Below are 19,470 nucleotides of genomic sequence, written 5' to 3'. Positions count from 1 at the left end.
TTTAACTTTCTAATTATCTGAACATGTATAGTTGTGAAAATGATCATAATTAGTGTTGTCAACAATGCTGAAACAAATAAACTAATATATGATCAAAAATGTATCCACTCATACATTAATATATATATACTTTTTAACAAGCTATGCTAATTATATAACTTTTAGGTTATGTAAATATACATATAAATATATACTATTTTAATGCATTTTATTAACAAGTGAAATTAGAACCACATCAATGTATAATACATAATATTTTTAAAATTACAGATGAAGTTACTAATGAATTATGATTAAGCAATCTGTTATTTACATCTGAAGTTGGAAATTATTTTCATGCAAACAAATTACCTCTATGCATATGCACCACTAGAAAACTTGAAGAAACTATCAGTAGAGAGTATCATTTACTCAAATTAATTTAAAATGATATTTTGATTATACTAAAATATTAAGTTAATTTAACCCCAATACTGTATCAAAGTCACCCTTTTTCTTTCTTTCATTTTCTTTCTTCTCTCTGCCTCTTTTTTGTTTTGTTTTGTTTTCAAGACAGGGTTTCTCTGTATTACTTTGGAGGTTGTCCTGGAAATCCCTCTATAGACCAGGCTGGCCTCAAACTCCCAGAGATCCTACTACCCCTGCTTCCCGAGTGCTGGGATTAAAGGCTCACACCACCAACCCCCAACCCATATACACTTTTTAAAGCTTAAAACTCAATTGAGCTTACACTTGTTAAAATGTCTTCTTAAGATTATCTTTCTATTTTTATGCTGTATGGGCACAGAATTATTTTAAACTAAAATAAATTCATTCTAATTAGTTAAAAGTCACTTAAATGTCCTAACATTAGATTCAATCTTTTTAGTATAAATGAACTGTTTTACATAAATGACAATAGGAAGATTTTTGAAATTATACAATGAGTCACTTTATTAATATAGGGCAAACCAATATTTAGATATTTTGGTTGCAGTGTCTAGAATTCCTTGGAAAAAAAGGAAAGGCTGCAAATATATTAGTTTGTTTTATTTATAATTTTAATAGCTGTTAAGACATTGCTATCCTCTTTTGAAATGTAACAGTGATGCCAAAGGAATTATGCTTCTAAAGTCAATTCATTGAAAATATATGCAATAATTTAGGAAACAGTATTAACATTGGCTGTGTATTATTCACAGATACTTGCTGACCTTGAAAATCATGCACTATTCAAGAATGATTTGGAATGTCAAAAACTGATTCTGGAAGCAATGAAATACCATCTATTACCAGAAAGAAGAACTTTAATGCAAAGCCCAAGAACTAAGCCCAGAAAATCTACAGTGGGAACTCTGTATGCAGTGGGAGGAATGGACAATAACAAAGGTATATGATTCTAGATTTTAATTATTCCATAACCTTGGTTTTACGATGACTTTTTTTTTTTGGTTGTTTGAGACAGGGTATCTCTGTGTAGCTTTGGATCCTATACTGTCACTCGCTCTGTAAACCTGGCTGGCCTCGAACTCACAGAGATGTGCCTGCCTCCATAAGTACACACACCTTTGTTGAAAATAATGTATTTAAAATTTAGAGAAACATTAAACTTGTCTCCATAGTCTGTATTTCTGCTAATATGTCTTCAAATGTTATTTTTGGTTTATTATATATGAAATCAAAACAGGATTTAAAACATCTGCTTGGAAAACAGGAATTATGTGTTGAATACATTGGAATGAAACTTCAATTTTATGACAAAGAAATGCATTGTGACAGGATAGGTCTTGTGGGAGTTCAATGATGAAGCAGCTCTGCCCTTGTGGAGCTCAGACTCTCACACTGAAGACAGAAAAATGATACCTAAGAACTAATTAGAACATTGACATTGAGACTCATGAATCTGAATTTAATTATGTGTCTCTTGTTTTTTTTTTTTTTTAATTAAGAGTTGCAGTCATCAGTCTCATTATAGGGGAAGGGCATTTAGGGTACCCTCTCCATATTGCCTAGATTGTCAGTTGGTGTCATCCTTGTAGATCTCTGGAAATCTCCCTGAAAAAGTGCCAGATTTTTCTTCGGACCTATTATTGCTCCTTCTGTTATGGTATCAGTCCTCTCCTCTATGGTACCACTGCTCTCCTCTATTCTTCCACCTACTCAACCTTCTTGCTCCTCCATTTCCTCCTCTCTTCTCCTCTTCTCCCCTCTCATCCAATCATCTCCCTCTCCCCTACCCTCATGCTCCCAATTAGTTCAGGATATCCTGCCTCTTCCCCTTTTCATATATGAGGGAGTACATACTATGTTTGTCTTTTTAAACTGGGTTACCTCACTCAGGATGGTTTCTTCTAGTTCCATCCATTTGCCTGCGAATTTCAAGATTCCATTGCTTTTTTCTGTTGAGTAGTACTCCATTGTGTAAATGTACCACATTTTCTCTATCCATTTGTCAGTTGAGGGGCGTCTACGTTGCCTTATATACCATCCTAGAGCCCTCATGCATTGGCTGATGAAGCAGAGGCAGACACCCATATCTATATACTGGACTGAACTCTGGAACCCAGTTGCAGAGAGGAAGGAATGAACAGCAAAGAGGTCGGGACCAGGCTAGTCAAAACCACAGAAACAACTGACCTGAACAAGGGGGAGCACATGGACCCCAAACTGATGTCTGGGAGGCCAGCATGAGACTGATCCGGACCCCTGAACATGGATATCAATGAGGAGGCCTCAGAACTCTATGGGGACCCTGGTAGTGGATCCGTATTTATCCCTGGTGAAAGAAGGGACTTTGGGAGCCCATCCCATATGGAGGGATGCTTTCTTAGCCTGGACACAAGGGGGAGGGCCCTGCCAAAAATGATGTGAAAGACTTTGGGGAACCCCATGGAGCAGATGGGGGATGAGGTATAGGGTAGGGGGTTGGGGGGTTGGGAGGGAGAGGGAGAAGGGATTGACATGTGAACCAAGCTTGTTTCTAATTTGAACTAATAAAAAATAATCTTTTGGGGAAAAAAAAAGACTTTACAGCAAAAAAAATAAGTTGCATGTGGAAAATTTGATTTATAGATTTTTGTAAAAATATGACTGCTTACTGCTTTTGTTTAAACACAAAACACATATGCCCACCCACCTGTGTCCAGTCACACTCTGACACAAACACACACACACATATTGACACCCACAAACACACCCACACACACAGTTCCAAGGCATGCATACTCAGCTGAATGAATTTCATTTGCTCTTTAATTCATATTCCACATGAAAATTACCTATATATGATCAGGTGAATCTTTAGAGGGTGGTATTTATTCTAAAACAAATGTTGTAAACATTAAATAATAAATCAATGTTACCCAAACATCACAATATTTTTTTACAAATATAAGTGGGTGCTAATTTGAATTTTTTTTTTTTTTTGGTTTTTCAAGACAGGGTTTCTCTGTATAGCTTTGGAGCCTATTCTGGCACTTGCTATGGAGACCAAACTGGCCTTGAACTCACAGAGTTCTGCCTGCATCTGCCTCCCGAGTGCTGGAATTAAAGGCGTGCACCACCAATGCCCGGTCCCAATTTGAATTTTTTAGCTGTTTAATACATGGTGCTGTTTGATTTCTACAGAATACTGAATGACATTGCAATGTTTTGTATGGCATTTTTTATTATCTCCAATATAACATTGGTTAAACTAAAATTAAAAAAATACTTATATACGAATTATTTTATTGTATTCCTATTTCAACTTCCTGATTTCTTTAAAGCCATTAGCATTGTAATTGGTGGATACTGTGACTTAATTCAGTTGCTAGAGCATTAACTTTTTGAGATTATGGAGTCTGTGAGTTAAATTCTTTGTAAGAATATAAACTTTTCTATCTGGAAAATGGTCTTTCTGAACTGAAGAAATCCATTTGATATTAAACTTTCCTGCAGATCTTAATTATTTCTCTTATAATTAGAAACAACCATTCATAAATTATTACACTTATTTGGTCATGGCAGCATCTTTGGCACAAGTACTCTGCATACTCCCCAAAGAGAAACAAATAACAAGCCAGTCACAAACCTCTAACCAACTATGTTGTCTTGCCTGCATGGTATACTAGAGCTATGGTGGAAGCAAGGTGTGGGAGCAACCAGGAAATGACTGATTTGTTTTAAGGACCATTCTAAGAGATGTATCCCATACATGACATTGCTTGGGTGATCAAGAAGCTGATGCCAGATGGCCCAGGGACATACAGTACACCAAAATTTACTGTTCTAAATAGTAAAAATCAAAATGTAGGCAAAATATTACTCAACAACATGTAATTATATTCTGGCATACTCATAGATCATTGCTTTTCATAGCCATCATCAGAGGAGACAGAAAGAGTGTAAGAGTGAGATAAGTTGGGGATACTGTGAAAACCATGTCACTAACACAAGATTACAGCTCACATGAACTCGCAGATACTGGGCATAGCATGTATAGGGCTTGTGGGAGTGCCAACTAGTACAGCCACTTTGGAAATCAATATGGCAACTCCTCAAGAAAATGGGAATTAGTCTACCACAAGATCCAGCAATTCCACTCTTAGGCATATACCCAAAAGAACATACCCAAAAGCACATTCATACAAGGACATCTGTTCAACGATATTCATAGCAGCAATATTTGTAATAGCCAGAAACTGGAAGCAGCCTAGATGGCCCTCAACTGAAGAATGGATAGAGAAAATGTGGTACATTTATGCAATGGAGTACTACTCAGCAGAAAAATCAAAAAAACAATGAATCTTGAAATTTGCAGGAAAATGGATGGAACTAGAAGAAACTATTCTGGACAAGGTAACCCAATCATAAAAAGACAAACATGGTATGTACTCACTCATATCAGGATTTTATATATAGAGTAAAGTATTACCAACCTACAATCCACACTGCAAAAGAAGCTAGTGAATATAATAAGGAGGATCCTAAGAGAGACATACATGGTCCCCTAGAGACAGGGAAAGGGTCAAGATCCCCTGAGCAAATTTGGAGCACAAGAAGAGGGGTGAGGGAGCTAAGAGAATGACAAGGGGAGAAAAGGAGGGATTCAGAGGGCATGAGGGAGCAGAAAGGTTGAGTCAGAAGAAGAATAGATGATAACAAGAATGGAGATACCATAATTGAGGGAGAGATTTTAGGTTTACAGAGAAATCAGGCACAAGGGAAATGTCTGGAGATCTACAAAGATGACACCAGCTAACAATCTAAGCAATAGAGGAGAGGCTACCTTAAATGCCCTCCCCTTATAATGAGATTGATGACTAACTTATATGCCACCCAATAGCCCTCATCCAGCAGATTGGGGAAGTAGAAGCAGACACTCACAACTAATCACTGAACTGAACTGGAACCCAGATGCAGAGAAGGATGAGTGAAGAGCAAAGGGATCCAGATCAGGCTGGTGAAACCCACAGAAACAGCTGACCTGAACATCAGGGAACTCTTGCTCCCCAGACTGATAGCTAGAGTACCAGCATGGGACTGATCCAAACCCCAGGAACATGGGTTTCTGTTCGGAAACCTCGGAAATCAATGGGACCTCCTTTAGTAGTTCAGTACTTAATCCTAGCATAGATGTGGACTTTGGGAGCCCATTCCATATAGAGGAATACTCCCTGAGCCAAAACACACGGAGGTGGGCCTAGGCCCTATCCCAAAGGATACAATAGACTCTGATGACACCTTATGGAAGGCCTCACCATCCAGGGTGAGCACAAAGGGCAGGTGACAGATAGGGTTTTAGATGAGGGGGTTGGTAGGGGAGGACAGGAGGGAGAAGGGAACTGGGATTGTCATGTAAAGCAATTCTGTTTCTAATTCAAATAAAAAAGTGAAAAATAAATAAATACATTTTTTAAAAAGAAAAATATCAATTTTCAATAAAAAGGAATATATGTGTGTGTATGTGTGTGTGTGTGTGTGTGTGAGAGAGAGAGAGAGAGAGAGAGAGAGAGAGAGAGAGAGAGAGAGAGAGAGAGAGAATGTATATGTGTGTGTGAACATATGGGAGTGTCACAACATATACCTGATTCAATCAACTATACATTGTATGGAAAAGTTATTGGATAAAATGTTTAAGGATTGCTATCACCAATGCCCATCATGAATGTTTCAATGCTTATTTATTTTTTATTTTTTATTTTTATTTTATTTTTATGAGTGTTTTCCTTAATGTGTCTGTGTACTTAGCACTGACACAAACTGTCTGTAACTCAGGTTCTGGGAAATTCAGTGCCATTTAGGGCACTGAAGTTACAGACAGTTTGTGAGCTGCCATGTGGTTTCCATGAATTGAAACCTAGGTCCTCTGATTAACAAGTGCTTTTAACCACTGAGACATATCTCCAGCCCCCAAGACCGCTTATTTTTAAATTCCCTTTGAAGGATGAAAGTGAAGATTAATTTTTTTTCCTTTGAAGACAGTTTCACTGTGTAGACAAGACTGAACTCAAAGTCACAGAGATTCACATGCCTCTGCCTCCTGAATGCTGGGATTAAAGGCTAACATCACCTTGTCCAGACTGTTTTGAATATTTAATGTATTAAGTGCATATTTAACCAATTCCTCATTTTCTAATTATTCTGTGTTCTATTCACTGGCAATACCATGTAATATTGGGATATACAAAAACAACATATATGACGGTACAGCCATTTTCTTTATTTTAAAGGTTCTTAATGCCTTAGAGATTTGTCGTTAGAATCTAGTTGTTTCATAACAAGCTTGGCAAATTATGAAAGAATGATGAATTTTGTATAAGAAAATGCACTGAGGCTTTGGATAACATTAAGTTCTTGCATCTAGAATTTATTTTCTTTTGGCAGACTGTTAAATAGAATATCACCTTCCAAACAAGAATCAGGTACTTTGAGAGAAACATTTATTGCTTGTGAGAGGTGTACTCCCATTTTAAATTCAATAATTCTACATGACCTCTCTTCCTTAGCAGGACAGAATGCTCTCTCAATTAATTCTCTCTAGAATTTCCTCTGTCTGCTTCTAAGACTGAGTCGTGTCTTACAAATATTGCTAAGGTTAAATTTAGCATCTTTGCATCCATCTTCTACCTTGATTCCTGTTTCTATTTATATAACTTAGAAACAAGAAATGCATGGAGTCCACAAACAGCCTTACCATTTTTGGCTTTCCTGGGGATCTGAGTATTACATGCAGATTTCTTGCCAGGCTCTGCATGGCCCTTGACTCACCCAAGACAGAAACCAGCTGAGAGGCCTTTGGCAAAAGTCCCAGGAGGACTCGATGCCTGACCTCTGTGTACAGACCTTTCCTCCAAGGAAAATCAGAAAACAGTCCTGGGATTAGTTTTCTGTGTTTTGCTTCCTATGAACCTTAACCCTTTCCATATGATGTCATTTTTAGTTGTGTGCACTTGGAAAACAAAACAAAACAAAATTCAAAGCCTTACTAGTTCTTTAGCCCAAAGCTTTGGAGTCACTTCCACTATAGCTGATACAAGAGTGCATATCATAATCAGAAGCAGAGGTTCCAATGGCACAATTTCCCACCTGGAACTCATCGATTTATTTTCAGATATGTGATAAATTTTCAGGATTGTATTTTATGTGTACATTTCTTTCATGTCATTTGTTACCATTTACCTGTACCTATTCCTTTGAATTTGTGAGTGGTTCCTTCATTGGCCTCTTGAAAATTAAATTGAAGGACACCTCAGTCCTTTCTATACATGCCACACTACACTGCTTATTATCACCATCTCCCTTCCTCCTACATAATTTAGTTGTATGTAAAAGCTGTATAAATTATAGTTAAATCATGATATTTAAGAAAGAATAAAAAGAAAGCATTAATACACCTTCAATATACTTGTTATGGTATTTTTGTTTTCCTGATAGATGAGATCTGTAATCGGTTGAATCCAATGGTGTGTAATACAACCTGCAAGTATGCTTAAGTTTCACTTATTTAATTTATGTACATAAACCTTTTTTCTTTCTGAGGTTTTTTTTTTTTTGGTGTGGTGTTGTGTGTGAGTGAGTGTGTTGTGTGTGTGTGTGTGTGTGTGTGTGTGTGTGTGTGTGTGCCCACAGCTTTGTTCAGTCCCTTGTTTTTTAGAGGAGTGATATTTTCAACTAATAGTTAAGTGCCTGTGGACAGTTTAGCGGGCTACATTATAGGTTCTTTCTTCTCATTGGAGACTTTAGCTGATTTAGCGCTATGCCAGCCTTCCTCAGTGGCCCAGTCTGGATGTTCCGGTGTGTCAAATATGTTCTATCATATTGCAGCTGTCACCAGGCAAATTGTTCTCTAGACTCATCTGTGGTATGAATGCCATCTGACTTCAGTGAGGACTTGCTTCCATGTTCAATTAATTCTTGAGAAACTGTTCTCTGTTGTCTTAGAGATGGAATGTCTTTTCTTCTTTTCAAACCCCATGATGTGAAAGTTGTGTGATTAACCTGAATAAAATTGTTAATTTTTCTTAGAAGCTAGAAGAGTATGATTTGCTTGTTTTAATCATGAATACTCTGTAGTAAATAAGGAGACAGATAGGCTAAATTGGTTAATCAATGAACATTCATTGAAATATACTATTGAATTTATGTCTGTTTCTAACATTATAACAATATATGTGAGAGGAATAAAATATATAAAGAAATGTTTGCTTTTTTTCGTAGTCTGAGAGGCTTTAATCCAAGGTCAGCTCCATAGTCTTCAGCTTGGTAGCACAGCAAATTATGGTGGCAGGACACTGGTGAAGACAATTCATGTCCCTTTTGGCTGATTAAAATATAAATATTCACAGAGCTCATTTGTCCAAACACTCCAGAGGAGTGTTTTCTAACTTCCTTCAAACCTGCCACTTCTCTTAAAACTACAGCTTCCTTCCAAAGATGCTGAAGACTGACAATTCTTTAGATCACCCTTGTGTTACAAATATTAGTATTACAGGAGAAATACACACATGGTCCAAGAGTTTTATATCAGTTATGAGTAAGTCATAGTTAAGTTGTTACAAAATTTTTGAATGTTTATAAAGAAGAGCAGTGACATTTTCACTATAATCTATGTAGCCTTCAGAAATTTTGTAGTACTTTGATGGATTTTAAGAGTTCTATATCTCTGAATGGAGACCAAATTAATTAATTAATTCTATCTCACATTACAAATTATATTGTGTGTTAAATTAGGACACCTATAAAGACATGTGCTCATTTGGAGGTGGCCATTTGTTACTTTTTTTTATCAAATTTCATTCATTAAAGAGTAATTGTAGTCATACTCTGGAGACGACATATAAAGTGATAGTATGTAATCCCTGACCCCTGTGTCTAGGATGTGAGAATATCCCTCTATGTGGAATGGGCTCACAAATTTCTTGCATACACTAGGGATAAACACTGATCCATATAAGGTAGTCATCAATCTAATTTACATTAGATTTACATTAGAGGCATTGAAGGGAGCCTCTCCACTAATGCTTGAATTGTTAGTTGGGTTCATCCCTGTGGATCTCTGGACATTTCCCTAGTGCCAGATTTCTCTTTAAACCTATAATAGATCCCTCTATTATGGTATCTCTTTTTTTCCTTTTTTTAAAATTAAATTCGAAACAAGCATCTTTTACATGTCAATCTCTTTTCCCTCTCCCACTCCTCCTCCCCTGCCCCCCACTGACCCCTATCCCAACCTCTTTCTACTCCCCTGGGAGGCTGATGTCTTCCATGGGGATCTATGAAATTGTTGTATCACATGGAGAAGGGCCTAGACCATCTCCAGTGTGTCTAGGATGAGAGAGTATCCCTCTATGTGGAGAGGGATCCTAAAGTCAATTCGTTTGTGTACTATGCATAAATACTGCTCTGCTGTGCATAAATGCATAAATGCGTAAATACTGACTACCATTGGCCCCATAGATTTTCCAGACCTCTAAACTGACCTCCTCATTCAGGGGTATGGAACAGTCCTATGCTGGTTTCCCAGCAATCAATCTGGTGTCCCTGAGCAACTCCTTGTTCAGGTCAGCTGTTTCTGTGGGTTTCTCCAACTTGATCTTTACCCCTTTGTCATCACTCCTCCCTCTCTGCAACTGAATTCCAGAGTTCAGCTCATTGTTTAGCTGTGGGTGTCTGCTTCTGCTTCCATCAGCTTTGGATGAAGGCTGGAGGATGGTGTACCTTCCTCTCCTCTATTCTTTTCTTCATTCTCATTGAACTCTAAGAAGTATTTAAATACTTTTTTTTTCTTCCTTGACTCGGCAATGGTGTAATTGTGCATTATTCAGTTTCCGTGATTTTGTAGGGTTTCTGCAATTTGTGTTGTTGTTGAATTATATCTTTAAAGCATGGTGGTCTGATAAGATACAGAGGGTTATTCAAAAATTTTTGTACCTAGTGAGGTTTGCTGTATTTCTGAATATGTGGTGGATTTTAAAGAAGGTTCCATGTGGCACTGAGAAGAAGGCATATTCTTTAGTGTTTGAATGGAATAGTATATAGATGTCTGTTAAACCCCATAGCATCATAACTTCTGTTACTTCCTTTGTTTCTTTGTTAAGTTTCTGTCTGGTGGTCATGTCCAGTGGAGAGAATGGGGTATTGAATTCTTCCACTATATGTGTTTGAGGTTTATGTGTGATTTGATTTTTTGTAATGATTCTTTTACAAATGTGTATGCCTTTGTATTTGGGGCATAGATGTTCAGAATTGAGACTTTGTCTGGATGGATTTCTCCTCTGATGAATATGAAATGACCTTCTTAAACTCTTTTGATTTATTTTTGTTTTATTTTTCCTTAGTTCAAATTAGGAACAAGCTTGCTTCACATGTCAATCCCTTCTCCCTCTCCCTCTCCCTCTCCTTCTCTTTCCCCCAACTGTATATCCTCTAGTGAGTCTTCAATAACTGGGATTCTCTCTTCCATCTCTTGTATTCTATTGGTTATACTTACATCCTTAGTTCCTGATTGTTTATTTAGCCTTTCTATTTCATGCACCCCCCCATTCTGTGTTTTCTTCATTGTTTCTATTTCAGCTTTCATGGCTTGAACTGTTTTGATTCTTTCCTTCACTTGTTTGGTTGTTTGTTCTTGGCGTTCTTTAGATTCTTTAAGAGAATTATTTATTTCTTGAAATTTTTGTTTGCTTTTTTTCTTCTATTTCATTAAGAGATTTTCTCATTTTCACTTTAAGGTCTGGCTCTTCTCCCTCTATGTTGTGCTTCTCAGATCTTACTGGTATGAATTCCCTAGATTCTGTTGGTGTCATATTGCTCTTTTTGTTGTTGAGTGTGTTCTAATTCTGTCTTCCACCCATCTTTTCTTCTAGTGGTTGCCTGTGGTGTCTCTCTATCTCTTCTTGTCACCCGGTGGTGTACATGGTGGTGTACACCCAAGACTTCAGTGTTTGCAGCTCTGGATAGTCTTGCCTCTCCTGGTATTGTCCTCAGCAGAGGTCAGGGTGGAGAGGGAACCAACATGTTGTTTACCTTTTATATGGTTTCTTTTACCCTATGTTTGCCTTGTGATTGCAACACAAAAATTAACAAGGTGACCGACAAAGCCTTTTCCTTTTTTTCCTGGCTCTTTAAAAGAGACAGAAGGAGGGCGAATAAGAAAAAAGATAGAAAATGAATAAGGTATACAAATATTGACAAAATAATTCTTTATACTGTATTACTAGGAAAACCACGATACCAAATGTCCCATTAAATTGACTGCAATATAACATATTAGCAACTAAATACTCAGTTTCTAAGCAATTTTACAATGTCAAACCAAAAGCATCCTCTAGGCCACCTGCTTCTCTCTCTAAGAGCATTGTTTGGGGTTTTGATCGAAAGTGCACCCTTCAGTTATCATTTCTTAAATAGAAAGGTGAAGAGATAAATTAAATGGCAAAGTTAAATGCATGCATGCAATTCTTAAACAAGTGGGCATGGAGGTCCATATTTGTTGTTCATACATAAGTAGTTTCCTTTTTAACCCTTACTGATGCTTATTAGCAATTCCGTTTTTCAGTTTTGTTCCCCCATTCTCTCTCTCCTCTCCCTTTCTCCCTCTCCACCCCTCTCTCTCTCTCCTCTCCCTTTCTCCCTCTCCATCTCTCTCTCTCTCTCTCTTTCTCTCTCTCTCTCTCTCTCTCTCTCTCTCTCTCTCTCTCTCTCTCTCTCTCTGTGTGTGTGTGTGTGTGTGTGTGTAAGAAAGAGGGGGAGAGAGATTTCCCAGGAGATTTACCAGAAGGAAGCAAAATAGAAACAAACCACACAAAATCAGTCACCTTCAGACACTGAAAAAATATGATGAGATCAGCTGTGATGAGAAATTTATAAAAGAGAAATCTGTGGATTGGGGTCAAGTAGCAAAGATATACTTAAAGTAATTATCCTCCTTGATAATTTTATGTGTTATCAAATGTGAATCATGCTTATTGGAGATTTGTATTATTAAAATGAATAGGCATCCTTGAAATCCATGTTATCAGAATCACAGACGTGAGGGCTGTCTGTGTTATACATGAGTCCAAAGTGTGCTAGTTAGGAAACCTGGAGGAAACAGAACTGGTATGCCATTGTACTAACTGAAGTATTCTCAAGGTTCTGAAAAGGTATCTTTGTCTTAATTTGTCCAAAGGAAAATAAAGATCTTGAAGATACAGTTACCTTGTTGTCATAGCTTATACCATACACATGTCTGTGTAGAGTGAAACAGCAAAGTACTACAGTGCCATTTCACTTCAGAATAGATAATTTGTGGAATGTTTGGTTTCCTGGAAAATCAAATAAAAAATCTGACAGTCTTTCAAAGTAATATTACTATAAGAATTCAGGGGAGAAAATAGTTACACAAGTGCATTTTTGGAATGTTCATTTTTATCACATTACTCATCATGACAATGAATGCTAAATGAAGCTCAGTCATATGAAGATAAGAGGTTTCTGCCTTGCCTTTTCCTGCAGGCTTTTCATCCCAAGTAAACACAGAGAGGCTTATATTAATGATAAAGTTTTGGCCAAATGCTCAGGATTCTTATTCCCTAGATTTCTCTCAATTATTAACCTATTAAAATATGTGTTGCCTTAAGTCTGTGGCTTACCTGTAATGCTCTGGCAAGTTACTCCTTCTGTGGCTATATGGTATCTTTCTGAACTCCTCTGTGAATCCCTCTTCCTAGAATCCTACCTATACTTACTGTCTGTGACTGGCCAATTAGCATTTATTCTTCAACAAATAAGAGAAACATATATTCACAGCATACAGAAGGACTTCCCCACATCAGTCATGCCAATGGAATGTCCCCAGATTGTTGTTACCTGAGTGAACAAGTGGACCTAAGTCCGACTTCATCTCTTCTTGCTAAATTAACTCCTTTTTTTATAGCCTAAGAGCTGCCAAAGTTCTATAATTACTTTTGACTGACAACTACAGTCTAATCAGCTAGCTCTTGTGGAATAATCTTTTAGTGTACTGTGAAGATGTGCCTTGGCCAAGATGCCTTCTGATTTACTTACTAAGGAGCTAAATGGCCAAGTCAGGAGGTCTAGGTGGGACTTCTAGGCAGAGAGGACTCTTGGAAGAAGAGCACAGAGAAGCAAACCAGAAACAGAACAAGTCAGACACTGGACACAAACAATGGGATAAAGGTAAAACCAATTTGTTAGAACATAGAATAAAAAATATGGCTTAATATAAGTTATAAGAGGTGGTTAGGATCAAGCCTAAGCTATAGGCCATGGTTTTGCCATTTATGAGAAGTCTCCATGTCATTATTTGAGAGCTAGTGTGCCAAGGAGCAATCTGACTATATATGATGTCCAAAACACAGCATGTAAATCTGCATAGGACCTTAGAAATCTAGGAAAAAATAGTTCCAAATAGGCTCCATGCTTGATGCCAACGAAGGCATGGGCTCTTGTAAGAGGCCCTGCTACTGAGCACGTGAATGGGGTTTTATGAGAGGCTGGTGGTATGTTACTCAGTTGTCCAGACTAGGTAGAAGCATCTACCTGAATGTGGGAAGATTGACGTACTCCAGACTGGGGCCCTCAGGATTTATGTTGCAGTCTCGCTGACCAGAAAGTCGCAGAGAGAGTTTTCAGTGTATGTGCTAGGCTAATCAGAGTCATGCAGTGTGACATAGATGCTGGTTAGCAGTTTAATATTTGGCTCATGTGGTCAGAGAGGACTACCAATGTGGAGAAAGTCAGATCTTGATTAAGAAAAAAAAAAAAACTGTGAACAGTTTTACTAAGCTTTAAATTGTGCTTAGATGCTAAACAAAAAAAATGAAAATGGGTATAAACAGCCATAGAAAAACATTAACTAGTTTAAAAATAAAAAGTACAGTATTTAAAGTATATATATAGTTTTTAATATATATATATATATATATATATATATTAAAGTAATATATATTCATGATGTAAGGAGGGAATGCACAGGGTATCTGGATCCTATATGGTGTTTTGTTTACTTTGAATTTTTTGAATGCTGATGAGAGAACCAAAGAGCAGCTGCTAAGAGACATTGGATTATGAAAAGGACTGCTGAATTAAAGCAGCCTACATAATTAGAGCTATCTTGGTTTCAGAATGGAAACAGGGAAATGTGTGGCATTGGGGATAAGGTTATACCTTTGTTTCCACAGGAAACAAAATCTTATCCTTCTCTTTGAAATTAATAAAGATAAAATTTGTTTGGGGAAGACCCCCTGAAAATCTTGGTTGTATACATGAGGAAAAAAAAAGCCTTCAGGACAGGTGATGTATAGGCTGATCCCTCTGCTATGGGGGGCATCTCTGAGACTGGATAATACATTATAAATCTTGTTGGCTATAGAGTCACCATGAATCATTACTATATGCTATCCTTTCATATGGCATTGACAGACATTTGGTTATACAGTCCAAATAAACTTATAAAGTTAATTAAATTCTTTTACTTTCTGAAAAATAGAACAAGAAATTCATCTTTAACTAACTTGTGTACACTGCCCATTCCATAATTTTGTTAATGTGGATATATATGTTACTTTTAAAAGTTTGTTTTTTCAGAGAAATATAGAACCAGACACCAATAAAGACAAGTAGCCCAAATAATACAGCCTCTCACAATGCCTCTGTTATGGTTTCCTTAAAATTCTGCATGTAGAACAGGCAGCCAAAGGTTTCTGTCATTTCTACAGTTTTGGAATTTGCTTGCTCTGTACTTTCTACTTACTTGGGTAATATGTAATATTATATCTTTCTTGGGTTTTCGATGGAGTTTAAGACCAAATAGTTATTACAGTTGCCCTTGTTACCAAATGCAGTAAAAAACTCACAAGGTCATGTAAAGTGTATAAATATGAAAAATATTAAAGCTTAAATCTATCTAAGAAAATATTTTGAGGTTTAAGAAGATAGTTTTGTGATGGTAATACCAGCTAAAATATAAAGCAGAGTAGGTACACAATTTTGAAGTGATCGGGACAGGATAGATAATGGAGTATTTTTTCTCAGTTTTCCAAATTCAAATTAAATAGACTGTGGGATTGCAATTCTTAACTCATAATTGTTCTTATTTTATATAGCCTTACAATTAGAGTTAAATCCTTTTTTTATTTACACAAAAAGGGAAAAAGTGTGGTATAATATTTTCATGTACTGTGAATGTGTGTCTTTCATAAGGTGACTTCTGATTGTTTAAATAAAGAGCAAAATGGTGAGTAGCTAGGCAGGAGGTGTAGGCATGACTACCAGGAAGAGATGACTCTAGGAAGAAGACAGACAGAGAAGCCAGAGATACATGGAACAAGTCAGATTAAAAGAATGAAATGGAGTTAATAGACACGTGGTGGAATGTAGACTAATAGAAATATAGGTTAATTTAAGTTATAAGATATAGGTATGAATAAGCCTAACCTATAGTTTCAGTTTTTATGATATGAAGTCCCTGTCACTATTTGGGAGCTGGAGATACAGACCAAGATTTGTTAGCTAGCTAGCCCTAAGTATTCCAAATGAATTAAAAGAAAACACAATCAATATTACTAAGGATAAAAAAGGGGAAGGAAGGTGTTGAAAATCATCACAGCATGGAAAACTTTAATTTCCATCTAATAATTAAGAAATGTCTGCTATCTTTAGATCATCTTATAGAGAGTTAAAAACCATGGTATATTTATATTCAATCTATACTTTTTAGTTGCATATATTTTACACAAATAATTTATATAGATTTAGGATTCAAGAGAGTATAATTTGTCTTTGTAATTACAGGACTTGACAAGATCATTTTTATTGTGAATTTGTCTATCATTATTTGAATTGTGGAGAGACAAAAAATGGAAAGTGACATATCAGGATATACTGTCGGGAACTTTTAAATTCAAGCACTTCATTCTGAAATTCTATAATTGAGTATTTTGAAGTGTGTAACTCAACATAACTATACTTTCTTACAAGGAAATTTTTCACTTATCATTCTGTGTCAAGAAACTTAGTGTGTGTGATTGTATAATTGCAGTAACTCTAAGATGCTGTCTCCATTTTTTATTTTTCTGAAGAAACAAGATGTTATAAAAGCAACAACGCTGTTTTTTCTGTTTTGCCCTTTTGAGTCCAGGCTTACTGGATGCTGCTGCAGTAACCCCAGTCAGTCACCTCTGTTCCACTCCAGCTCTTTTTCTTTGAACTTGAAGCACATCATCAGATTACTAGTTCAAGGTCACCAGTTTTCACAAAGCTATAGAAGCAGCTCAATACCAAGAATAACAGCTTGTCAGCCTAAGCCTGCTTTGCTTTTCACACAAGAGCTGTCTTTTGGAATTGCTGTCCACTAGCTAGGTTGTTAAGAGACATTTTCCAGAGAATCATAGTCCCCAAGGACACCAGGAGAAGATGCTCATGTGTTAAGTGAAATTTGTGTTTACGTCCTTCCCACAGAGTCTGTAGACAAGGGACTGAAGCCCTCAAGCCATGCTGTTTAAAGAGGACTAGAAGGAGACTCTGTCAGATGAAAAGTGAATTCCATGCCCATACCACTTCCTTTAACAGCTATATCTTCTCTGAAAAGAGATAAATCATCATGGCAATTGAAGCTATAAATCTATCTTATATTTCTGATGATAGCAGACATTGTAGATCGAATTGATCTAAATTTCAACTAAAGATAATGCAATTTTACCTTGTGGTACAGTTTGTGAATCACCTTATTATATATGCTCTATATTTTTTTAGAAATTAAGAATGAATGATGGTTGGCTTATGACAAAATACCCACTGTAATTATAAATCACCATGCACTATATATCCATTTTGATCAATCTCACTGCAAATCTGGAGGAACTGTTAGTAACTATTTTCTTCAGGAAAACATACTAACTTCTTTTACATAGGGCAAGCCTACATCTCTGAGCATGAGGTTTGCATATGTTTCACAAATGCCTTATGATTCCACTCTGTGGTTATTCTTGGGTAGAGAAAGATACTCACCAGAAGCAAACCACCACCAAGAAAATAGAGACAAAGAATAATAGAGAGTTAAGTAGAAATCACAAAGCTACTATCAAATGTGACAATATAAATTACCTACAATCAGGACCTACATTCAACTTTTCCTTCCATTTACTTGTTGATTTATTTCTAATGAAGTCTGAAAAAACTGAAAACAATATTATGTGGAAAGTGTTTATTGAGACCTAAGCATCATAATGCAAACATAATGAGTAAGGGCTTGAGTCAGCAAATGAAGTTAAGAAATAAATACTTAATTTGCTTATATCATACCACTTAATTAGAAATGCCAAGTAATATGAATATATTGTACTTAGCTGAATATTTATTAAGAGGATAAAAATTGGAACTAAATCCTGAATAATGCTTTAATATGTTTGTTCATTTACTATAAAGATATATTGATTAAGAGTTCTTTGATACAAATAGTAGATATGTAACAATCATAGATGAAATGCATTTAAATTTTGCTCACCATCACAAATCTCTTTTAACTATAGTATTTTATCATTTTATATTAACATATTGTGCCCAATAACAAGTAAAAACATAATGTTCCATATTCCACACTACACAACCGATTTTAAAACACACCCTGAACACACAAATGCAGAAAAATGATATATGTTCATTTAAAATGTATCAACTGTTTATTTACCACTATCAAGTCAGTCAAAATCCCAACATGGATGTTAGAAAGACCATTAAGAATGACCTCTAAGTGAGGAGGTAATTTATGAATCTTTGGAGTGTGAAGAATCAGTTTTCTCAAGGGATATGGTCCCTGAGAGGCTACACATACTCTCGTGGATCATCCTAGACTCATGCACCTAGAGGCAGCACTAAATATATTTTTGTAAGGCCAGCATATGCACTTAGGAAAGAAAAGTGGTGGAGTTGATAGGAGGTGAGTTGGGTGGAAGGGAATTGAGGGTGAATTTCCTTAAAATATAATATATATGTGAATGAAATTCTCACATTTGAAAACTAATCATAAAATAATATATTTTAAGTCTGTTGGTAATCTAATAATGTATTTAATTATTACAAAGTTAAGTCATTTTTCTGATGTTTGTATTTTATTCTTACTTGATTCCCAGTAAATATTTGCTAATGTCATTAACTCTTAGAAATGGGGGCACTTATTTCAAACTCTGGGGACCTGAGCCCAAAATAAAGCTGACTGGTGCTTTATTCAGAATTTTATTTTATTTTTTTTGGCTAAGGGAAAATACAAATAGAACAACACAGAAGTACAAAGCTTCAGCTTCATTACTTTCAGTCTATGGTTGGCTGGAAATATCATAGAGGGAGGCAGTGAAACAGAAAAAAACCATCACATTCTGGAAACAAGATGAAGACAGAAAGAGAATATAAGGCTTAACACCAGTATTCTAGTCCTCTAGTTAGGTGTGTCTCCTACTAAAGTTTCCACTATCTCTGAAAACAACAAAAACAACTGTGAGGCAAAGCTTCACCATATATGAACCTATGGTAGACACAATATGTTCAAGCCAAAAAAAAAAAAATTGTCCCCACTCCCTAAAGGATTATAGCCATCTTGTAATGTGGGATAAATTTACTTCATCTGAAGAGTCAAAATAAACCTAAAATGTCCAGTAGTGTTAAAAAATTAAAGTTGAACATCTCCAGCTCTAAAAATTTTTGAAAATTCAAATGAGTCACATTCTCATTCCAGAAGGGAGAAACAGGCACATTAAACAGAGGGGTGGGGCCAAAGCTACACTATCTTCTAAAGACTACAAGCTGAAAATCCTGGAGCTCCGCATCTGACATCTGAAATATATAATGGACTTAGAAAGTTCTAAGCAAACACAACCCTATTTCCTTGCCAGTTGCATCTCATGTGGTCTCTCTTTTGTGCAGGTAACTAATCATTATCCCCATTTCTCTTGGAAAACAGATCATATTTTGGTATTTGTGCTTTTCTAGTTTTTCCATTGTGTCTGATCCTGC

General features: G+C 36.3%; 1 protein-coding gene across 2 annotated transcripts in view; it reads left to right on the top strand.

Moving 5' to 3' along the window:
- Positions 1 to 19,470, top strand: part of Klhl1 (kelch like family member 1) — a 299,721-nt gene that overhangs the window by 183,147 nt on the left and 97,104 nt on the right. For both annotated transcript variants that reach the window (XM_027394016.2, XM_027394015.2), the window contains one exon: positions 1,182 to 1,368. In XM_027394016.2, the coding sequence (XP_027249817.1) occupies positions 1,182 to 1,368 (187 nt within the window). The remainder of the gene's footprint in view (positions 1 to 1,181; positions 1,369 to 19,470) is intronic.

The sequence above is a fragment of the Cricetulus griseus genome (assembly GCF_003668045.3).
Source record: "Cricetulus griseus strain 17A/GY chromosome 1 unlocalized genomic scaffold, alternate assembly CriGri-PICRH-1.0 chr1_1, whole genome shotgun sequence".
NCBI classification, from domain to species: Eukaryota; Metazoa; Chordata; class Mammalia; order Rodentia; family Cricetidae; genus Cricetulus; species Cricetulus griseus.
This window is presented reverse-complemented; position numbering and strand designations above follow the sequence as displayed.